General features: G+C 42.0%; 1 protein-coding gene across 2 annotated transcripts in view; it reads left to right on the forward strand.

Moving 5' to 3' along the window:
- Positions 1-25563, forward strand: part of LOC123755354 (bestrophin-2) — a 394846-nt gene that overhangs the window by 44350 nt on the left and 324933 nt on the right. For both annotated transcript variants that reach the window (XM_069327625.1, XM_069327626.1), the window contains exon 2: positions 22422-23723. In XM_069327625.1, coding sequence (XP_069183726.1) covers positions 23653-23723 — 71 coding nt within the window. In that variant the 5' untranslated portion in view covers positions 22422-23652. The remainder of the gene's footprint in view (positions 1-22421; positions 23724-25563) is intronic.

A 25563-nucleotide genomic window follows, 5' to 3' on the forward strand; every position in this document is an offset into this window, starting at 1 on the left:
AAGCTTTTGCGAAATCTGTGTAAATTACATCCGCGTTTTGTTTGTCTTCCATAGCATCTAATGCCATATCATAGTGGTCCAGCAACTGTGACAGGCAAGAGCACCCTGTTCTGAAACCATGTTGTCCGGGGTTATGGAGATGCTGTGATTCCATGTATTTTGTGATCTTACTTCTTAGCACTCTCTCAAAATTTTTTATGATGTGCGATGTTAGTGCTATCGGTCTGTAATTTTTTGCCTCTGCCTTGTTTCCTCCTTTATGAAGTGGTGCTATCTCTGCTGTTTTTAGTATATCAGGAATAACGCCAGTATCTAGGTTTTGTCTCCACAGAATGTGGAGGGCCGGCGATAGTGGTTTTTTACAGTTTTTGATGAATATGGAGTTACAAGAATCCGGGCCTGGTGCAGAGTGCATAGGCATACTGTTTATGGCTTCTTCAAAGTCCAGTGGGGATAGGGTGACGTCTGATATATGATTTGATGTTGGTATCATATCCATGAAAAATTCATTTGGGTGACCTCCTTGACCCCAAGATGTCAATCTTTTCCCCATTTACTGCTTTTAATTTTTTTTCACTACGCTTAAGGTGTGCATATTTAAATTTGCTGAAGGCTGACTTTTTAATTAAAGTTGCTTGACTTCCGGTGTCCACAAAATCGGTCAATCTCACACCTTCCACCTTCACTTCAAAGGTAGGCCTACCATCACTAGAGGCAACCTTTCATTCTTTTGTTTTTACTTCCGGACAATCCATCCGTATATGTCCATGCTTCCCCGCACGAATAACAAGCCCGCGGTTCCCAGTTGGTACCCCGTGCAGGATGGCCCGAACGTGAAACCGTGGTCAGTTTTTTACTTGACGAACCCACTCTAGTCATTTGTCTTCCCCCTCTCTTCTTTCCGTACCGCCTCAACATATGGGGACGACTGAGCCCCAGTCCTCCCCATTCTCATTCCCCATGTCCCATACTGTGGCGGCGTGTTGGACGAGTTCCTTGAAACTCAGTAACACCCTTTCTGCAGATATGAATGGGCTCATGGTAGTAGGTAAAGCCCTACAAAACAAGTGTTTAGCTAAGCATTCTGCCTAACCCTCATCGTACCCCAGTTCCTGGGTAAGGTCGTCAACCCTACTCATTATCAGGGTACCAAAATGTTTTAATGTCCCGCAGTCTTCCCTCTTAAGGGACTGAAGGTATAATTGAGCTTCATCTGCTGAAACTTTCTCTTTATACTTGTCCCTAATCGCCTGGACAAACTGAGACCACGTAGTCAGGTGCCATAACTCCTTCAGTTTCGCCAGTGGACCAGCTACGTCCACGCAAACCCCCGTGGCGAGAAGAATTTTTAGTCCATCATTTGGGACTGCCTCCACCATTGCACTCATAAAATAATAAAATAAATAAAATAAAATAAAATGTTTATTCAGGTAAGGTACATACATACAAGAGATTTTACATAATTTAATCAATATATTCATTGATTAAATGGGCATTCTTGCCCATTAAATGGGCATTCTTGCCTTAAATGATGGGATGGGTATTCTTTCTAAGATCAGATATTATGTACCACGCCCTGCCCTGGTGACTCTCTATTACTCCCTTATCTATCCATATCTCAACTATGGTATTTGTGCTTGGGGCTCTACTACCCAAAATCACTTACGTCCTCTAATTACTCAACACAAAGCTGCTATTAGGACAATATCCAATTCTGGCCCCAGACATCACTCGGTACCCCTACTTAAATCTCTGAATATGTTAGACATTAAGTCACTGCACATTCTCTCATGTGTATTATACATATATAAAACGCTAAACTATAATGCCAATCCTGATCTCAAAAGCTTCATAGAAGGTTGTATCAGAACCCATGAGCATCACACCAGAAATAAATACAGTTTTGATATTCCTAGAGTACGACTTAATCAAACTAGAAATGCTCTACAAATCAAGGGGCCCAGAATGTGGAATGACCTTCCCAACCATGTTAAAGACTGTACCTCTCTCAACCAGTTTAAGTTAAAAGCGAAGCTATACCTAATAAATTCCCTGTAACCTACCTTACCCTTCTATTGTCCACCAATGTCTGTTTTTTTCTTTAAAGAGCGCTGTTTGTCGACATAATTGTACTTGTGCTGCTTTTTCATCTATGTTTTCATTTCTTGTTTTCATTCTACTCATTATGCTCAATTAGTATTAAGCTTGTCATTTAAGTTTATCATGCCCGAAACGCTTTGCGTAATAGTGGCTTTAGGCATTGTATGTACTAGCTATACCTATAAGTCAAACAATCCTTGTAAATATTTATTGTATGTATGTACCTTACCTAAATAAAATTGTATTGTATTGTATTGTATATAGATGGAGCTAGTACATACAATGCCTAAAGCCACTATTGCGCAAAGCGTTTCGGGCAGGAAAAACATTAATGACTAAAACTTAATACTAATTAAGTATAAAGAATAAAATGTGTTGAGAACAAATAAAAATAAAAGATAAAAAAGGGGGAACATGGCTGAAAACGCAGCACAAATACAATTAGGTCGACAAACAGCGTTGTTTAAGAAAACAGACACGGGTTGACAATAGGGGGGTAAGGTAGGTTACAGGGAATTTATTAGGTAGTGCTTCGTTTTTATCTTAAACTGGTTGAGAGAGGTACAGTCTTTAACATGGTTGGGAAGGTCATTCCACATTCTGGGTCCCTTGATTTGTAGAGCATTTCTAGTTTGATTAAGTCGTACTCTTGGAATATCAAAACTGAATTTATTTCTGGTATGGTGCTCATGGGATCTGTTACAACCTTCAATGAAGCTTTTGAGGTCAGGATTGGCATTACAGTTCAGCATTTTATATATGTATAATACACATGAGAGAATGTGCAGTGACTTAATATCTAACATATTCAGAGATTTGAGTAGGGGTACCGAGTGATGTATGGGGCCAGAGTTGGATATTCATCTTCCACAACCAGTCCTCCACTCGGCAGTAGCATTCCACCTTATTGGATGGCAACTCCATACCTATGTGTGTTGGCAGGGGTCATCTTGGGAATCAGACTCATAATTCCCGGTGTGTCAGAAGAGAGGCTATAGGAATTGGGTGGCCCCTGGGGTAGGATAAAGTTGCTGGGAGTTGCTAAGACCGAGAAGGGTTGGTTAGGTGTGGGATATACCCCAGGTTGAGGTAGAACTGGGGTGGCTTGGGGTTGAAGTAGGTATTGCATTACCTGGGATTGAGGTTGGGAATGGGTGGCCTGGGGCTGGTACTGGAATTGAGGGTGAAATTGAGTGGTCAAAAATGGTGACCCGTTTGCATCTGATAGGGGTTTGGGTTCTGACTTACATCGTCGATTGGCTGGTGTGGGTTCCCAGCCAATCCGTGTCTGCTCGCCAGGGATTTTGTTCTTTCCCAGCTTGCTGGGTTCGGGTTCTTGGTGAACTGGAGGAAGTCCCATTTGGTTCCCTCTCTGGTTCGGACTTGGCTGGGTCTTTTGTGGGACTCTCGGACTGCTTCCTGGTCTCTCCCTCTGGTGGCATTGTTGCGGCTGCGGTCCTGCTTACAACTGTTTTTGGAGGGCACCTGGGTCACACGTTGGTTGTTTGAGTGACAGTGCGGGAGCCTGAACTTTGCTGTGCTGGTCTACCCATCAGGTCGAATCTGGCTTCAGCAGCTGTTCTGGTTTCTTTGGGGGCATCCCTTCGACCGCTCTTGTGATCGCTGGGTTGGGATCCCGAGAACCTTGCGTCGGCTGCTGCATCACCGGCTTCCTCTGAGGGTTTTTCAGGGTTATGTGCCCCGACGCCTCCCCTCGCCCCCTCGCTCGATGTGTTCATGGATGCCTCGTCTCTCGGCTGGGGGTTTTGTGACCAGTGCTCACCAGGCTGGCCAGGGTTGGTGGGATCCGGCCTTCCGTCGGACTCCCAGCACGGTGCAGGAGTTCGCAGTGGCGTGTCATTCTCTTCAGAGGATTTATGTTGCTCACGGAGCAACGATCTGGCTCCCCAGACTGCTCCTCAGTGGTTCATTCTCTGAACTGTGGGGGTTCGTTGCGGTACTTGGCTCTTTGGGGCTAGTCGCTTCAGGTGACTCATCTGCTGAGTTCTTGGGGTTTGGCTCTCCTGGCGGTTCACGTTCAGGGGGTGTCAAATGTACTGGTGGACGGCCTGTCTTGGTTCATTCCCCTATTCACAGAATGGACGTTTGACGCCAACTTGTTCAGTTGGCTCTGCCGGATGTATTAGCACCTAGAGGTGGACCTCTTAGCATCGGCGTGGTCGAGGCATCTTCCAGTGTATGTGTTGCTCTTCTCAGACTGCGAGGCCATCGGGGTCGATGCTTTTCGGCTGGGTTGGACGAGGTGGGGTTACCTGTACCTCTTCCCACCGGTTCATTATTGCTCCGGGTCTTGTCTTGCTTGGAGACATTTACCAGGGAAGAGTAGTCCTGTTGGCTCCTTGGTGGTCGGCCCAGCCCTGGTTTCAGGCACTTCTTGCTTAATGTCCGAACCCGAGGGTGTTCCCGCGGCTCCACGTCTTTCAGCAGATCGGTTCAGTCTGGTCCAGTACGTGGCTGGTTCGATCTTCTCCTCTGTTCTTCGCGTCTGGTCTTTTTGATGTGGGTTTATCACCACTTGTATGGTGATCAGGTGACTTCGTTAATGGTGTCCCACCTGCGAGTTTCGTCTCGACGGCAATATGAAATTTCCTGGCGGTCCTTTCGGCTCTTTGTCTCTTCATAGATTGTCTTCGATTTCTGATCGGGTTGTTTTGTCCTCTCTCTCTTGGTTGTTTCAGGTTATCTTGTGCCAAATACTGTCGCCTCGTATTGTGTGGCGTTGGCAGAGCCAAATGCAAATCCAGCCTGCATTTGGGGTGGATGTCACTTCTGTTCCGTTCCTCAAGCTTTCTCTGGCGTTGTTTCACCTCTGGCCTGCTCATGCGCCGCCTGAGCCATCCTGGTCGTTGGACCGGGTGCTCTTTTCTCTCTTCTCCTCGGTTTGTGGTGACCCCCCTCGGTTCAGGACTGTTTTTCTTAGGCTCTTCTTCTTGTTGGCATTGGCCTCTCAGGGTCGGGCTGGAGAGCTTCATGCTCTTTTCCAGCGCAGGGGTTTCTGCTCTTTTGGTTCTGGTGGTTCTTTTCTTCGTTTGCAGCCATCTCCTTCTTTTCTGGCGAAGAATGAGTCTGCTGCTTTCCGAAGGGATCCTTGGGTTGTTGATGCTTGGTTTGTGGGTAACTCTCTTATTCTCTCTACATTATATTTAAGGTTACAATGTCTTAGCTTTGTTTCTCTTTCTTATTTTCCCATTGTATTCGAGTCTGTCTCATCACTACAGCTTTGTTGTCTGTCAGGCAATAGCTTTTCACTATCTCGAACTTTATTTTCTGTCTTAGGGTTTTGTTATCTTTTTTCAATCCCCTTCTCTTAGTCTCAAACTCTCTCTTTTATACTTTCTACATGTTGAAATATGACCTGACTCGAGGTTGAACTGGAATCCGGTCCAAAACCATTTAGCCCAATTTTTAGACTGGATCGATTTAGCCCGGGCTCGGACCTCTGGTCCGGGTTTGGACCAGAGGACCCCGCTTCAATTTTTGTACCCTCGGAGAGGGGCTTGGTGTTGCAAGGAGTGCGGTTCTCTTATTCTCCCTCCTCGTATGAATTGGATTTGGCATCTACCCCTCCCCGGGTTCGGTTCTGTGATTATGTAGGTTCTTCGATTCCGTCTTTATGGAGGTTTTCGGCCTCCCACATGTAGTGCAGGAGGCCATTGTGGCTTACCTCCTGCACGACCTGGATTACGCCTTCATAATGGATCCGAATTCCTTCGTGTATGGATCACCTTGTCCTTACTGGGTTCATTATGAGATTCTGGTGTCTTCCTGGTTGGCAGACAGCCCTACCTTCTCATTATAGGATTGACATGCATTCTGTCGGTCTCGCACGCTTGAGTGGCGGGAACCTAATACGGTGTTTCAGGTTTTCCTGGGGGGGGGGGCAATTTTGAGCATTTAAAGCAGTGCTTTTTCGACCCTGTCCTTCCACGGGATGTTAGTGTGGTGCAGCTTTATGTGTGGGTTCCTTCCCTTTCAGTTGCATTGATCGTGGAGGATTTGCTCGTGCATGGCCTTTTGGCTTTGGTCTTGTGTTTCTTTTCCCTGCTCGTGCTGTCCTTGGACTGGTTTGAAGAGGATGTGGAGGCGCTTAGGGCCGCCTCTGGGACTGGTGTGTTGCCTCGGCGGTGCATGTGTCATCTGCATTGTTGAAGCTGTTCACGCCGATCCTGAGGAATGAGGTTTCACTGTTTTTCTTGCTTCCTGTCTTGTGTATTGCCAGGCAGTGCTCGTATCTTCCATGGAATCCGCTTGGGCCCTGGCTCTTAGGTTGTCTCTGCCATTTTGTCCGTTGCTGTTTGCAGAGTCTGTGGTTGTGCAGTATCTGCAGGCAGCTTTGTCTAGTTGCCGTCCTATGTTGGACTTGTTGGTTCTCTGGGGGGGGAGGGACTTCCTGGAGGGGTCATGCCAGGGCTCGGGGTTCCTCCCGTTGTGGTAGGCTTGTGGAAGATTCTGTGCTGGCACAGTCTTCTGAACCGTCTGTTTCTTGTCGGCGCAGTGATCGATCTGTGGATCGAGAAATTATTAATAGAGAGAGTGAATACTATTACAAGTCGGAAATAAAGCAGAAAAACCCTTATTGTAATACAGGCGAATTAATATATCAGTGTTATAACCCAAGTAACTGGCAACTGCCAGATCCAGCCAGCGGTCTGGGACAACAACGTGTCAACTGTACAGCCTCTAGGACCATCACCCTCGACCGTGCGATAAGTACTGACCATACAGTAGAACAAATAAACGTCTATATTTTTACAAATATACAGTATACATATAATATTATAAATATGTAGATATATACAACAAAACAAGGCAAAATGGGAGTAAATAAACAAATTTGTGGCCACTGTAACAACTCCTTAAAGTCAAAGGCAATGGGAGTTGAATGTTATATCTGTAAGAATAGATTTCATTCAGCTTGTACAGGAGTGAGTAACACCATGGCACTGAGAGCTGGCCACTTGCTTTGGGTGTGTAAAAATGACCTGCCAGCTTGGAATATCCTAAAAAACCTTTTAGATAACATGACACATGAATGGAAAACATCGTTCATTGAAAGCCTACCAGCCATCTAGAAGGAGTGGAAAAGGAACAACAACAATTCTAATATACCAGGGGCGGAGGCTATAGTCAGGGATGAAACTGAAGCTGAAACTCAGGAAGTTGCAAACTCTGACTCAGAAGGCTCAGATGTAGATGACAGTAAACTAGAAAGTGTAACAGACAGCTCGATAGGTACAGACACTACAACGGTTCCCGATAAAGCGAGTCAGACCAGGACAGACTTATGCAAACTTTATGCAAAGGGCATATGCAGGCATAGATATGCTGGTAATAAGAAAGGATTAGAATGCAGTTACCAACATCCCAAAAAATGTTTAAATATGCTTAGGAAAGGTGAATGTCGATTTGGATCAATATGTAGTTTTTTCCATCCTGACATGTGCCAAACCTCACTGGAGGACAGAAAATGCTATGACCTCAGCTGCCCATACTTTCACGTGAAAGGCACGGAACGCTACATAAAGAGTGGCAAGCAGGATAATGAATTTGGAGGAAACTCGATAAATTTTTTATACAAAACCGAAAGAGAATTCAAAAGGAGGAGCATGGAGAATGTATGGAACTGTGCCAGATTCACTTGCATTCCAGAATTACAGATACAATTACACACCGAAAAAGAACTACAAGTACGACAGGCAACTGCCCTACAACAATCAGCACTGGTCAGAACAAACTCAATATGTCCACGCATAATGGGCTTGCCGAAAAAGTCTCCCAGTCAAACTATCACTAATAGAGTAACCTCATTCATCTTTGCTAACATACAAGGACTGAAAACAAGAACAAACAACAAAGTACAGTTCATAAATGGCCTCCTCACGGAGTCAAATGCAGCATTTGGAGCTTTAACTGAAACCCATGCAGGGGAATTCTTACAGTGAGATCTGGATTCCAGGATATAACCTATACAGGTGTGATAGGAAAATTAGGTCACATGGAGGAGTGGGTCTGTATATTAGGGAAGACCTTGTACGCTCGGAACTCCTTAACGTTACAAATGAGGTGGTAGAGGTATTGGGATTAAAAATAGAGAAAATAAATTTAGTGATTATTCTAATATACAAACCGCCAGATGCAACGGCCGAGGAATTCACAGAACAGATAAACAAAATAGAGAATAGCCTTGATAATTTGGAGAAACCGATACCTGATATTATCTTCCTAGGTGACTTCAACTTGCCTAGTCTCAGGTGGAGAATAGCAAACAATAATATTATATCAGGAAATCTATCAGGACCTAACCAACCACAGATTAGAGAACTACTTAGATTCTGTGACAAATTTTCACTCAACCAGCAGATATCGGAGCCAACGAGAAATGAAAATATTCTAGATCTGGTCTTTACGAACAGTGAAGACGTTATCAGAGACATTACGATATCAGATACCACATACTCAGATCACAAGCTCATTGAAGTTCAAACGACCATCAATACTCAGAATAGACCTAAAACGTTGATAAAGCAAGAGGGGCTATTCAGTAAATTCAAGTTTAATAATAAAAGGATAGACTGGGAGAAAATAAACAGGGAACTTACAAATATTCCATGGAAAACTGTTCTAAGTAATACAAGTCCTACAGAAGGAATAGAAAACTAACTTCGGAAGCGTATCAAGTCTGTCTGAAACATGTTCCTTTGAGGAAAGCCAGAAAGAGATTCAACGTAGAAAGAGAATGCAGACGACACTATAAACGAAGGAAAAAAATAACGGAAATGCTTAGGCAGACACGAATTTCCCGTCAAAGAAGGAATAATTTAACCCTTACACTGCTCAGGGGTCCTGGGGACATTTACACCCCTGTGCGCAAGAAAAAAAAATTCAAATTTTTTTTTTTCGTCTTCTAAACATGTTAATTTGTGTCCCCTGAGCACGGGAAAAATAAAAAAAAATCGTAGGTGACATATTTTGGGCGCAATTGACCGAGGAAGTCTGGCAAAAAGAGTCTGAGCCTGCCTGACTCAGAGGTGGATTCTCCTTGCACACCATAACCCCTCTCCTCCTTCCCACCTCCCCCATCGTCTCCCTCAAGCCAGCAGCGGCTCTCCATAAGGTAAAGTAAACATGAAAACAGTACAACAAAACATTTATAATTTACATGTGCAATATTATATTTACATAAAAAAATGTCATACAAGTATAGATGTTTTTGGGAGTGGAACAGATTCAATTTATTTCCTTTATTTTAAATGGGGAAATTTGTTTCTCAAGACGAGTTTTCCAGATAACGAGCTCAGTGCCAGAACGGATTAAACTCGTTAACCCTTAAATGGCGCATAGCAATATACCATTTGACACCCACAGGCGCATACCAAAAAAAAAAAAAAAATTATTTTTTCTTCCTAACCTGTTAATTTGTGTTCACTGATCACGGGAAAAATAATAAAAAAATCGTAAGTGGCATATATTGCCCACTATAGGGCGGGGATTTCTGGCAAAAATCAGGCGCTGACTGATCGTGTGTCCCAAGCGGTCTGTTGATCGCCAGCTGTCAGGCCGGAGTTTCCACAAAGAGATAATTACCTAATTATTTCAATGTCTCTGATTGATTTTTCGTAGTTTTTTTGCTGTAATATTATTCAATAGTGTGTAGTGTGATATATTTATATAATAAAATGAGTGAATCATCGCTGTACTCAAAAATATGGTGTGCATATTGTTGATTCAATTATGTTCATCAAACAGTCAACAAATACTTTGTCGGTTATTACACTATATACACAGGTTATATATAAGCATCTGCATGTTTTGTTCACCATAACGAACCACTAAGTTGGTATGCTGAGTGGCAGTGGCAGGCAGTGACTGGCTGCCACTCCCTCTCGCACCTCACCTTTACCTGACTTGCCACCATTCTCCACCCACCATACTGTTTTTGCTTTTATATACAGACGTTATATATAAGTATTTACATGTTTTGTTCACCGTAACTGTACATCTAAGCTTGTATGGTGAGTAAAGGCACAAAGACGTAGCTACTCACACAGTCAGCTGGTGCGGCCGCCCTCAAGGCCAGACGCACTAATATTTCTCCTACAACAATACTGTTTGTGGTGTTATTACGCTATATACACACATTATATATAAATATCTACCTGTTTTATTCACCATACTTGTACAAGTAAACTGGTATGGTGCCCAAAGACCATCGTGGTCATCAGTAAACAACATGGTAAGTCCTGCAGACGACGCTCCGCCCTCACCAAAATGGCGGCTCCCAACCTCCTACTCTCGCTGTTATCTCACACTATACACACATTATATATAAGTATCTACATTTGTGTTCACCATAGCGAACCACTAAGCTGGTATGGTGAGTGCAGTCAATGAAAGGTGGCCACACACATTCAAAAGACAACGCCACCATCCTCCCTCCCACAGCATTACTCCTCCCTCCATGGCGCACAGCGCCAAATATCACTACAATCCTGCTATTATCAGAACCCTGGTCAGTTTTATCACAGTCAGGGGTCTTCTGTAATAATATCGCTACATAATAGCATGAACAAGTATATTATGGCATTTTTAGGCGATGCTGTGGTCACAAGCTGAACAGCAGTGCTGTGAGTTCATGCTCCGTGCGTCAGGCTTGGTAGCTGACTCAATACTGAGGCCCCTAACACCCGGGAGTTTGGCCCACGATTTTTTTTTTAAATGGCGTCTGTTTACAAGAGCCCTGATGAAGGTGTGGTGAACCCCGTGTATCCGCGGGTCATTTAAATCTTGCGTAGTACTCCAAAGCATCACATGATCATCACATCACCGAAAGGCTTAACAATCCCTGGCTTACAAAGGGAATACTTAAATCCATTAATAAAAAACATGACCTTGAGAAGAAGTATAGGTTAGGAATTGTCTCCAAAGAATTCTCAAAGAATTACTCATTATTGCTATCTAAGATAATTAGACGAGCCAAAACTAAATACTACGAAGATAAATTTACCCAAATAAAGAGCAACATTAAACAAACTTGGAGCACAATTTCACAAATATTGGGATCAAAGAAGTCTTTAAATAACAAACCAACACTCCTGTCCAATAACGTTGGTCAGCTTTCAGCCTCTGATTCTGCTATTGAGTTCAATAGGTTCTTCTCTTCCATTGGGTCATCCCTTGCAAATGATATTCCATCTTCCAGTACTGACATTAAGGACTATCTTACAGGTAGCTATCCACAGTCTCTGTACCTAAAGCCTATTAATTCCACTGACGTCAATGAGATTTTTTGGAAAGTTTCTTGGCATATTCCTAGACAAGAGACTCAACTTCAGTACCCACATACAACACACAACTAAGAAAGTCTCTAAAACAGTTGGTATACTCTCCAAAATCAGATATTATGTTCCTAACTCTGCTCTCATCTCTCTATATTATGCACTAATCTATCCCTATCTCAACTATGGTATCTGTGCATGGGGTTCAACCACTGCAAACCACCTCAAGTCCATCATCACCCAGCAAAAATCTGCTATCAGAATAATATCAAATTCTGTTTTCAGACAACACACAGCCCCCTTGTTTAACTCCCTAAACATGCTAAACATAATCTCACTCCACAAATTCTCTTGTGTCAACTACATTTACAAAACCCTGTTCTTAAATGCAAATCCTTGTCTGAAACTCTTCCTGGACAGATGTAATAGGACCCATTATCACCACACCAGAAATAAATATCTCTTTGATATCCCCAGAGTTAAACTTAATCTGTGTAAACACTCTATGCAAATAAAGGTACCCAGTTTATGGAACTCACTCCCTACTGAATTGAAAAGCTGTCCAACTTTTACATCATTCAAAATCAATACTAAAAAGTACCTAATTTCATCTTCATAGTTTTTCACTTTTTGCCTTAAAATTGCACTGTATCAATTGCTACCCAATCTCCCAACCTTTATGTTCCCAATTTGAACATCTTTACCATTGTGATCATTGCTGTTTTCTTATATGTGCTGCCAATCTGTTGTATGGTGTTTATAAATCTTGTTTATCTGTATCTTTTGCTACCCAGTCTCCCAATCTTTATGTACCCATTCTGAACATCTTTACCATTGTGATCATTGCTGTCTTATATGTGCTGTCAATCTGCTGTATGGTGTCTATTAATCTTGTTTAAATTACTAATCAAGCTGTCAATGTAATCAATCAGAGCTCTAATATAACAATGTGCTTTAATATACTTACTTATCTCTCTCATCTCATTTTTCTCTTGTAATGTATCTTTATCATTTATCAATTCTGATTGAAATTACCTACTTAAAATTATCTGCTAGATTAAGGACCTGCCCGAAACACTGCACGTACTAGTGGCTTTACAAGAATGTAAATACTGTACTATCCAATGTATTCTCACAAACCCAATGTACCTTCTTGTATATATATAAATAAATAAATAAATATATATAAATAAATATGAATAATATAATATAAATAATAAAATAAAATAAATAAAAAAATAAATAAATAAATGATGCCATGCGCAATTTACTGCAAGTCGGTCAAAGCATCATATGATGCGATGCGCAATTGAAGGGTTAATAGAGGTGCCACTGTATTTTTATTTACTTTATTATTGATTTATTCTTTATCGAGAGCGGACTGCATATTTGATAATATGTCCCACTAGTAGATTCTTTAAACAGGTTGGGGAGTTTTATATAGATTGCCTAATCAAAATTAATTGCTTGGTGATTACTACTGTTAATCTACAATTATGTAAAACAGTTAAATAATAAGGGTGGCTAATCTTTGCTGATATTGTAGTAAGTTGTCTGGTTCACTGTAATGGACACGTCCAGATCAAGTATTCAATCCTCGTTGGCCATGAGACTGTTGGCATTGCTGCGCGTCTTACGTGCAGCAATGCTCCGCTCCTCTCTCAATTTCACCTGCCAAACGTTTACATAGTTATACACAGTGACAAATATATGGCAGCTATATCACGAGAAAAGTTATTAAATATTATTTATTTCATTTATTTATTTATTTATTTATATGCAGTGTACAGTATATACAAGGTGCATTGAGTTTATGAGAGTACATAGGATTAATTCTTGTAAAGCCACTAACATGCATAGCGTTTCTGGCAGGTCCTTAACCCTTAAATGGAGCCTGGTTATTTAGCATGTGTCACCCACAGGTGCATACCAAAAAAAAAAAAAAAAAAAAAAATCTTCTAAACCTGTTAATTTGTGTTCACTGATTATGGGAAAAATAATAAAAAAATTTTTAAGTGGCATATATTGCCCGCTATAGGGCGGGAAGTCTGGCAAAAAACAGGCGCTGACTCAGCATGTGTCCCAGACGGTCTGTTGCTCGCCAGCTGTCAGGCCAGAGTTGCAACAAAGAGATAATTACCTAATTATTTCAATGTCTTTGATTGATTTTTCGTAGTTTTTTGCTGTATTATTATTCAACAGTGTGTAGTGTGATATATTTATATAATAAAATGAGTGAATCATCGCTGTACTAAAAAATATGGTGTGCATATTGTTGATTCAATTATGTTCATCAAATAGTGAGCAAATATTTTGTCGGTTATTACACTATATACACAGGTTATATATAAGTATCTGCATGTTTTGTTCACCATAACAAACCACTAAGTTGCTATTATGAGTCAAAAAGTAACGAGGAGTGACCGCCACACACCAGCCAGCCACTTATTTATTTATTTATTTTATTTATGCATATACAAAAATGTACATAAGGAATGTGAGGATACAAATATGGTAATTACAGTTTTGTAAAGCCACTAGCACGTGCAGCGTTTCGGGCAGGTCCTTAATCTAAGAAAATTTTAAGGAGGTAAATACTTGCAAAATTTATAGACAAAAAAATGATAACAGATTACATGAAATGAAAAAAAAAAAGATGAGAGAAAATTGTAGGTACAGTATATTAAAGCACATAGGTAGCTAAGATTGATTGCAATGACAGCTTGAATGGTAGTTGACAACAAATTGGTAGGCACAATACAGCAAATGGCTAGCACATAAAAGAAGACAGCAATGAACACAATAATAAGGTTGTTTGATATTACGTAAAAATTAGGAGATTGGGTAACACTAGGTACAGAGCAAATTTAAAGCTCAGTGTAGGAAACTAAGATGATGAAGTTAGGTACTTTTTGGTTTTGCTTTTAAATAAGGCAAAAGTTTTACAGTTTTTCAATTCACTAGGGAGTGAGTTCCATAGACTAGGTCCCTTAATTTGCATAGAGTGTTTACACAGATTAAGTTTGACCCTGGGGATATCAAAGAGATATTTATTTCTGGTGTGGTGATAATGGGTCCTATTACATCTGTCCAGGGAGAGTTTCAGAGCATGGTTTGCATTTAAGAACAGGGTTTTGTAAATGTAGTTGACACAAGAGAATGTGTGGAGGGAGTTAATATTTCGCAAGTTTAGGGATTTAAACAAGGGAGCTGAGGGTTGTCTGAAAGCAGAGTTAGTTATTATTCTGATAGCAGATTTTTGCTGTGTGATGATGGGCTTAAGGTGGTTTGCAGTGGTAGACCCCCATGCACAGATACCATAATTAAGATAGGGGTAGATTAGTGCATAATATAGTGAGAGGAGAGCAGAGTTAGGAACATAATATCTGATTTTGGAGAGTATACCAACTGTCTTAGAGACTTTCTTAGTTATGTGTTGAATGTGGGTGCTGAAGTTGAGTCTCATGTCTAGGAATAGGCCAAGAAACTTGCCATCATTTTTATTACTGATGTTATTGTCTATCTGTAGCTGAATTGCATTTGATGATTTGCTTCCAAATAAGATGTAGTAAGTCTTTTCGATGTTTAATGTTTGTTCGTTGACATCCATAAGTGGACTTTTTTTAATTCATTATTCACAACATTATTTAGTGTATATGGGTTGAGGTTTGAATAGATAAGGGTAGTATCGTCAGCAAACAATATAGGTTTGAGAATATTAGAGACATTAGGCAGATCGTTTATATATATAAGAAATAGAAGAGGTCCTAAGATGCTGCCCTGTGGCACTCCAACGGTAATTGGTAGAGTGGAAGAAGTTGTATCATTGATGGTTACATATTGGTGTCTGTCACTAAGATAGGATCGGATGTAGTCAAGGGCAAGGCCTCGGATTCCATAATGCTGGAGTTTAAGTAAGAGGTAGTTGTGATTAACAGTATCAAAGGCTTTTCTTAGGTCAATGAAGAGTCCAATCGGAAACTCATTTTTGTCAAGGGCTGAGTAGATAATGTCAAGGAGACTAATGATTGCATCGTTGGTGCTCTTTTGGGACCGGAAGCCAAACTGGCAGGGGCTGAGTATGTCGAATTTTACGAGGTAGGAATAGAGCTGTTTGTAAATAATTTTTTCAAATATTTTTGATAGAATGGGTAGATTTGATATCGGTCTATAATTGTTTATGTCCGCCGGATTGCCTCCTTTATGGACTGGCGTTACTCTTGCTTTTTTGACGATATCAGGGAAGGTGTGACACACTATAGATTTGTGTTTAGTTTACTCTATAGTTTTGTGTAATCAAATTAGATTTGATTATAGATTATAGATTCAGGGAAGGTGTGACACTCTATAGATTTGTTGAACAGTAGTGCTATGGGTGGGGCAAGGGCATGGGAGGCTCTCTTGTACACAATGGACGGAATTTCACTGGTGTTCCCTGCCTTGGTTTTTAGAGAATGTATGATGGACACAACATCTGCCGGGCTGATTGGTGAAAGGAGAAGAGAGTTTGGATAGCTGCCTGAGAGATATGTGTTAATATGTGTCTGAGTCTGTGGGATTTTACTGGCAAGATTAGCACCAACTGATGAAAAGAAACTATTAAATTCATTTGCCATTTCTAAATCAGTTGACGGTATATCCCCATCCTTGTAGAATTTTATTTGGTTATGTGAGTGTTGTTTAGTTCCTAGGATACTAGAGATAGTTTTCCAAGTGCTTTTCATGTTGCCTTTTGCTTCATTGAATCTATTCACATAATATGCAAGTTTTGCCTTTCTTATGATACTGGTAAGCATTGATGAGTACCTTTTAGCTACTTCCTTTGAAACTAGGCCAATCCTAACATTCTTTTCATATTCATGTTTCTTGTTGAGTTGAGAATGCCACTTGTGAGCCATGGATTGTTTAATCTTTTGTCAGTTACTTGCTTGGTAAGAAGGGGACAATGAAGGTTGTAGAGGCTTAGAGTTTTGGAGAGGAAGAGGTTAGCTAATGAATTTATATCATGGGTATTATTGAATTCAGAATCCCAGTTAATATTGTAAAGTGCCTCTGTAAGATTGTCTAAAGCTGATTCACTGTGTAGCCTAAATGAAAGTTTCTTGATTTTTGGTGGTGTTATGTCCATGTTCGCTATGAGAAAGGTAGGATAGTGGTCAGTTGTTCTGTCGTAGATTATACCAGATACAAGGGGAGCTGTTATGTTTGTCCATATGTGGTCCAAGGTAGTGGCTGATGTTTGAGTGACTCGGGTAGGTTTGGTGATTGTGGGGATTAGCATACAGGAGTTCATGCTGTTAAGGAAATAGTCAACTTGAGAGCAATTTTGTTGACCCAGGTCAATATTAAAGTCTCCTCCAAGAATGATGTGGTTTTTAGTTGAGATTGTTGTTTATAATAAGATTCCTTAGGTTGTCTGAGAAAGAAGCTATGTTAGTATTGGGAAATCTATAGATGGCTCCAATAGTCAAAGAGGATTTAAGGGATTTAATTGTAAACTGAGCAAAAGTATATTCACAGTAGTCATCTCTGTCACTAATAACACTGTTGCAGATAAATGTATCTCGGTAATATATAGCTGTGCCACCACCTTTTTTATTAGGCCTACAGTTATGAATGGCTTTATAACCAGCTAAGTTGTAGAGTTGGGTATAGTCTTTATTTAGCCAAGTTTCTGTTAAAATAATGAACGATAGGTTAGTACCTATTGCTGTGAGTAATGCATTTAAATCGTCAAAATGTTTACCAAGTGATCTAACATTTTGGTTATAAACTGATAGACAGGTGCTATTTTGAAGTTTGTTTTTAGCCTGGTGTGCTGTGAAATACTTGCAATAATGATGATCAATGTGCTGGTTGGTGTAGATATGAGACAGAAGATTTTGATCAGGATCAATATCAGTGTGCATAGAGATGCAGAGGGATCACGATACAAGATACACGATAAAGCAAAACACAAGAATAAAAGCAAATACAATAAAATAGTAACAATTTAGAAGTAAAATAAAGATCCAATAGATAGCCAGGGAGGACACAGAAGTTACATAAAATAAAAAACAAAAAATCAGTAGAGACTGACAATATAAATGTAAAATAAAAAATAATAAGAAAAATAATAATAAAAAAAAAAAAATGATCTTGAAGATAATTAGCTTAGTAATGGTTAATTAACAGGGTAATAAAAAACCCTAGGTTTAGTGACAAGGGGATTAACTAAGAACAAATAATTCAGAGTATAAAACAGGCAAAGATGACAAACGAAAAAAAAAATAAAATAAAAATAAAAATAAACACCTTTGGAAAGGAAAGGCAGAGCTTAAGTACACTTTGGTTGTATGTGAGACTACAAATTATGTTCTGGTTATTCAGCTGATATCCCACAGTCATCCAGGAAGGAAGTGAGGTGTGCTTCAGTGGTTATGACATAAGTTTTTCCAGAGTCAGTCTTCCTAGCTATTATTTTACCATCGCGCACAAAACAATGTTTAATAGCAGTGGATCTATTGCAAATTCCACGTAGTTTAAATAAGAGATTTTGTCTGAATCTGGTAAGACATTCGTTCACATAAACATTGGATTTCCTAGCGACTGCAGTAGTGATAAGGTCTGACTTGCGGGAGCAGCTATCTAACTTCACCCGTATCTTTCTGTTTGTACCAGATGATTTGGTACCCACTCTATAAGCTGACTTAATGTCTCTTGCTTCGATTGAATAATTCAACTTAGTACGCAATTCCTGGATCACGATGGCAGTACAGTCTTCTCTGTCAGTTTCATGGGGAAAATCATGTGATGAGATGATGACAGAATCAAGGAGCTTAAGTTGGTCTGATTCGTCTTTGGTTGCAGTGTGTTGCTGTTGTAGGGAGTTAAAATGGTTCTCTAACTTTTGTAGCATCTCTTCTTGCTTCTTAGAGGTTTCTGCTGGTTTAAAGTTAGTAACCGAGATCTGAAGAGAGCTTAATTCCTGTTCGAGGTGGCCGACTCTGGCAGACAGATCTTGGTTAATCTTGTGCATGGCCAAAGCATCACTCTGAAGCTTCATTATCAGGTCCGACTGCTCTCGGATTATAGACTTTTGGTCATCATGTATTTGAGTCAATAATCTGAGCCATGGATTATTAGCGAGACGCTTAAAGTCAGAACATGGGGAGGCAGCTCGTTTAAGTTGCTCCATATGGTTACATAACTGTTGTAAAGCTCGAGTCAGTGACGACGCTTCAATCAGCTGGGAAGGTTTGTTATTGTTGACGCAGGGAGGGTCGGTACTCCCCCTGGTAGCCACTAAGGGGGAGACAGCCGCATTATTCTTGTTGCTAGCTTGGCTGGTTGGGTTCATCCTGATAGGTGTGCTATCATTCTTTGCGGCCTTGCCGAGCTTAGAATTGTTTTGCATGGTAGCAGCAGAGATGTACGCAGCAGATGGGGTAGACTCGTTGATATGGCAGCAGCAAACGACAGGTTAGCTTCCTCCAGGGAGCAACACTAATGAGGTCAAGATGAGCTAGGTTAGGTTTTGTCGAATATTTCGGTCACATTTAGGTCACTGGGTACTTAGCTGCCTTCTGGGGTTGTTACATCATGTTTGGGATGTTGTGGGCTCAAGGAGCAGCTGATAAAGTTGGAGGGGCAGCAGGGTCGTCAGGAGCGGATGAGCGTTCGAGCGTGTCACTCACTCCCTCAACACCTCACTCGCCCACATTCTCCTCCCACCATACTGTTTTTGCTTTTATTCACTATATGCAGACGTTATATATAAGTATCTATATTCGTGTTCACCATAACGAACCACTAAGTTGGGATGCTGAGTGGCAGTGGCAGCCAGCCACTGGCTGCTACTTCCTCCCTCCCTCAAGTCACCTGACTCACCCACATTCTCCTCCCACCATGCTGTTTTTGCTTTTATTCACTATATGTAGACGTTATATATAAGTATCTACATTCATGTTCAACATAACGAACCACTAAGTTGGTATGCTGAGTGGCAGTGGCAGCCAGTGGCAGCCCGCCACTGGCTGCCACTCTCTCCCTCACCTCACCTGACTTGCCACCATTCTCCTCCCACCATACTGTTTTTGATTTTATATACAGATGTTACATATAAGTATTTACATGTTTTGTTCACCATAACTGTACATCTAAGCTTGTATGGGGAGCAAAGGCACAAAGATGTAGCTATTCACACAGTCAGCTGGTGGCGGCCACCCTCAAGGCCAGACGCACTAATATTTCTCCAACAATACTGTTTGTGGTGTTATTACGCTATATACACACATTATATACAAGTATCTACCTGTTGTATTCACCATACTTGTACAAGTAAACTGGTATGGTGCCCAAAGACCATAGTGGTCACCAGTAAACAACATGATAAGTCATGCAGACGATGCACCTCCCTCACCAAAATGGTGGCTCTCAACCTATTCCTATTGCTGTTTATATCCTCTATACACACGTTATATACAAGTATCTACAATTGTGTTCAACATAGCGAACCACTAAGCTGGTATGGAGAGTGCAGTCAATAAAAGGTGGCCACACACAGTCAGAAGATGACGCCACCACCCTCCCTCCCTCCCACAGCATTACTCATACTGTGCTCCTCCATGGAGCACAGCGCTAAATATCACCACAATCCTGCTGTTATCAGAACCCTGGTCAGTTTTATCACAGTCAGGGGGCTTCTGTAATAATATCATTGCTAAATAATAGCAAGAACATGTATATTATGGCATTTTTAGGCGATGCTGTGGTCACAAGCTGAACAGCAGTGCTGTGAGTTCATGCTGCGTGCATCCGGCTTGGTTGTTCACTCAATACTGAGGCCCCTCACACCCGGGAATTTGGCCCACAATTTAAAAAAAAAAATGGCGTCTGTTTACAAGAGCCCTGATGAAGGTGTCGTGAACCCTGTGTATCCGCGGGCCGTTTAAATCTTGCGCGGTACTCCAAAACATCATATGATGCCGAGTGCAATTTACTGCAAGTCACTCAACGCATCATATGATATCTTTCGCAACTAAAAGGTTAACCTAACAGATAATTTTAAGTAGGAAATTTGTTGATAAATTTGAAGAATGTTAACACACATCTATTAATTTTCTTAAAATTTTCTTACTATATGTAGCGAGTAAACTTATACTTGCTCCATTATCTCATCATCTTGATGGTATAACTAATTAGCACTAACTACACAAGCTATAGTCCTATCCCTATTTACAGGTAACAGTTTTTCCACCCTCCTATCTTATTGTGAGGTGTAGTCACCGTATATATGCAAGTCATTTGAGAATAGCAAACAGTACAATTTCCAGTCAAGAATGTAGCACTTGGCGTAGGCAGTTCTAATAGTTTCCAAGACGCTACAGCTTTGACAGAGAACAGGCAACAGACTAGGACCGCATCCAGCTACAACACTCTACGACATAGAGCTCCGCGACTCCGGCCACACTCGGCTCTCTTCTCTGCTCCAAGCTCCGTCTCAACGTCTACGACACTGCTGTATCCCGGACTACTAAATAAATATGAAACTCACTAAACACTGTGTATCTAATCTACCCAACAACATAACATAACCGTACATTACAGATACATTACTGTAAAATTTGAGAATTATCAACAGGTACATTGTAGCATAATTTTAGGATTAATTCTAGATACATTGTAGCAAAATTTGCATTTAACACAACAATCATGATATAAGATGATAGGAGTGATTGCAGTAGTGAAGTTGTATGGCTTAGGCACATATTGGAGGAGAGGGTAGCACAAGATACAGTGCGAGTTTGAAACGCTAGATAGGATACTATGAGAATGAAATTAGATACTTTTTGGTTTTACTTTTGAATAAAACCAAAAAGCCAAACCAGATTTAGTTTGACTCTGGGGATATCAAAGATATATTTATTTCTGGTGTGGTGACTATGGGTTCTGTTATATCTGTCAAGGAAGAGTTTCAGATCAGGATTTGCACTTAGGAAGGTTTTGTACATGAAATGGCACAAGAGAATGTGTGGAGTGAGTTAATGTTTAGCATGTTTAGGGATATAAACAGAGGGGATGTGTGTTGTCAAAAAGCAGAATTTGTTATTATTCTGATAGCAGGTTTTTGTTATATGATGATGATGGGCTTGAGGTAGTTTGCAGTGATAGAACTCCATGCACAGATACCATATTTAAGATAGGAATAGGGATAGATTAGTGCATAGTATAATGAGAGGAGTACAGAGTTTGGAACACTGAATATGGAGTAGGCTCTTACTTGTTCCGTGTGGCTGTCCCTGTAACTTAAATGATTAATATTAATAAACATATAAAGCCAAATTATTAAGCATATTAACTGGTGCTGGAGTAATCCCCAATGTATACTATAGTCGTGCTGATGTTTCTAGACTCTTAGTGTCCTCAGCAGCTGTGACTATCGTGAGGATTCAACTTTGCTCATGCCAACATGTTTGTGAGGCAGGGCAGCTATTGTTATACTAATGGCATCTCCTCGCCATCCTGGATCAAGAAATGTGTTACGAGATTGGTTTAGTTCTCGTCCATTTATGGGCAAACGGGTGGAAGGGCTTATTTTATTGATTATTTAATTATTTTCAGTATTGGAAAACACTTTTTTATTTATTCTGGTCTCCAGACTGGTAGTTTAAGGATTATTTAATACAAGTTTTATAGATAAGTGGCTTTAGGCATTGTATGTACTAGCTCTATCTATTAATCTGACATTATGTTTGTAACTCATTTTCAATGTATATACCTATACCTAAATAAATAACTTAGTTTATAAATAGAAATGGGGTAATGTGGCAAGATTGCATTTTCTAAGTCTTTACAACTCCCTAATTTCTTTGAATGATTACCTAAAGTAATTTGTGTTTACTATAATAATGAAACAACAGCATTTAATACTTGGTATATTAGAATTTGTATGTTTTGGGAATTTTTGACATTATATGCAATATATCGAGTCCTGTAAAACTTGCTAGAGAACAACATTAATTAAGAGCTTGTTTCTCATTACAGACTGATGAACCTGCATGACCTGAACACATCCATGGGCCCCAGCAGCTGACCACGACCACCACATGATCCACAGCCCCAGCAGCTGACCACGACCACCACATGATCCACAGCCCCAGCAGCTGACCACGACCACTACATGATCCACAGCCCCAGCAGCTGACCACCACATGATCCAGGGCTCCAGCAGCTAACCACAACCACCACATGATCCAGGGCTCCAGCAGCTAACCACAACCACCACATGATCCACGGCCCTGCAACTGACCACCACATGATCCACGGCCCTGCAACTGACCACCACATGATCCACTGCCCTGCAACTGACCACCACATGATCCACGGCCCCAGCAGCTGACCACGACCGCTACATGATCCACGGCCCCAGCAGCTGACCACAACCACCACATGATCCACAGCCCCAGCAGCTGACCACGACCGCTACATGATCCACAGCCCCAGCAGCTGACCACAACCACCACATGATCCACAGCCCCAGCAGCTGACCACCACATGATCCAGGGCTCCAGCAGCTAACCACGACCACCACATGATCCACGGCCTTGCAACTGACCACCACATGATCCATGGCCCCAGCAGCTGACCACGACCACTACATGATCCACGGCCCCCAGCAGCTGACCACAACCACCACATGATCCACAGGCCCAGCAGCTGACCACAACCACCACATGATCCAGGGCCCTAGCAGCTGACCACGACTGCCACATGATCCAGGGCCCCAGTAGCTGACCATGACCACCCCATGATCCAGGGTCCCAGCAGTTGACCACTACCACCACATGATTCAGGGCCCCAGCAGCTGACCACATTAATACAGGAATATATATATATATATATACCTTGCACATTCGGCACTCCTGCAGTCAGCTGTCATATATCATTGTGTCCAGCACAGTTAGTCTCTCCAGCTTACCACAGCGACGTGATACCCCATCATACGCCAAGACTCGCTGCTGCGCCTGCTGCAACCCATCTTTTTGATCCAACATAAAGTGACCCTCAACTTATGCTTATTCTTTAATTCTCTTCTGATCTTCCATTTGCTGCCCTTGACCCTCCACTAGCACCCCCCTGACCCTTCCTGGTAGTTTCTAACCCTCTCTTGTGGTTCCTGCTTCTACCCCTTACAGCTCTTGCCTTCTCCCAAAATTGGAGAGCTACTGGCAGTTTGTAAGGTGCTGCCAGCTCCAGCACTGGGGCTCCATCCACCATGACAGTGAGCTATACCTCTGAAGTAGCCGACTGCCATGGCTTTGGCAACTTCTGGAGACTCTTATTCAGGTGTGTGTGTGTGCATTGTGTTCTCTGGTTGTTTTTGTTACTGATAGTGTTTGTGTAAGCTTGTTGGTGGCTGTATGTGTTATAGTAATGTTGATCGATGTTGCTCAAGGTGTTTGTACAAAGTAGTGGAAATTTAATGTTGGTGTTGATGTTTGTGCTCTATTTTGTTGGGGATTATTTTATACCTGTTTGTGCTGTTTCTTGTTGTATTAATTGTGATGTTATTATTTTGGTAATTTTCTGGGGGGGAGCCCCTACAGTTCCCCGGAGCTATCCAGGCTGATGTGAATATACAGTACCACTAACTTTGGCATCAATGTGGGTGGAGTTCTAGGCCTACCGGGGACCACGAGCCAGAACCTGGCCTCCTCAGAGGCATGAGGAGCTATGACCTATAAAAATGCACATGTGATTTGCAGCATTCTATATCTGCCATCGACCGGGACAGACACCCAGAAAAGTAAGCTCCCCAACCCCAAACCCCTATCCTGGTTAAAAATAACGAAAATAGACAAACGAGTGGACAGAACTCCCTCAAATGAAAACGAGGAGCAAATGAGCATGATGTTACACGAGCTGTGCGCCATACGTCTGCGCAGCTCCTCCCTCCCTGGGAAGGGGGAACTCCAGATCCCCGCACCGGTGATCCACACCCCAGTTCTTTGGCTGGTGTGATATGGCATGGTCGTGTGGTTTCAGTTCCAGACTCTTGTGTTGTGCTGTTCTCTGGATCAGTACTGCTCTTACAGTGGCGGGTGAGCTGGGAGTAATATTCACAGGTATTCAGGCTGCATGTGCTTAGGGTCACCTTCCCTGAGTGCGCCCTTTAAATACCGCCCTTGGGGCTTGGGGTTCTCTTCCACAAATCACCTTGGGTCTACCTCTGTTGGTCTTTTGCTGCTCGGTGATTGACTGCCCCGAGAATTCTGGGGGTTTTTCACCCTTGTTTACCTTGGGGTAAGTGGTAGTTTTGCACCCCTACACCACTGGTAGGGGTGCAGGGTACTACGCAGCTAGTTTTCACCTATAACAGCGGCTGGCTCTGTTCCTTCTGGGTATGCTGTCTTCTTGCGAGGCTTTTCTTTTCATTTTGTTTTTGTCTGGTGGGGTGTCTGCCTTGGTATCCCTTCCCCTGTTATACTAGGGTTTACTTTCTATTTGGTGGTACCCCCCTCCCCCCCCTTCGCCCTCATGAGTGGACACGTCCCCGGGGGTTCAGCATTAGCAGTTTGTATGGTAGCTTTCGGCGCTGGTTAGCAGGTGCCCCTGCGGGGTTTCCCGTGGGGGCACTTGGGTTCAATGGATAGGACCCCTGAGTCCCCTCTCACTGTGTGCGAGTTTGAGAGTTGCTCTGTCCCTTTGTCTCAAGGCGACACTCATAGTTTTTGCCTCTGTCATGCTTCCTGTTGAGTCAGTGACACCTTCGACCCTGAGTCCTGCGAGCATTGTTGCTTGTTTGTGACTAGATTTCACCCAGTCTATTGATGGTGTTATTCGGGTGCAGGTGACTAATGTTGCAGGCTCGTTTTAGGTGGCTGCAACATGCTAGATTGGTTGCTTCCCCAAATGCCCCTAGGCTGTCCCGTTTTGCTTATAGGGACCTGGACTTTGGGGACTTGGTCGCGTCGGCCTTGGTTCAGGCCGCGCCCTCTCGTTCTTCCCCTTCTGTGGTTCATTCGGTCCCCCCCCCCCTGCTTCTGGCTCCTAATTGTGTGAGGGGCTTCAGGGTCGGGGCAGGATTCAGAGGTTTCTGAGACTGAGACAGTTTCAGGCGTTGCCCCTTTCAGGGTGGTGACAGAGGCATTCGAGTCTGTTCCTCCTGCTGTAGCTCTGGGGTCTG

The sequence above is a fragment of the Procambarus clarkii genome, chromosome 20 (genome assembly GCF_040958095.1).
Source record: "Procambarus clarkii isolate CNS0578487 chromosome 20, FALCON_Pclarkii_2.0, whole genome shotgun sequence".
Lineage (NCBI taxonomy): Eukaryota > Metazoa > Arthropoda > Malacostraca > Decapoda > Cambaridae > Procambarus > Procambarus clarkii.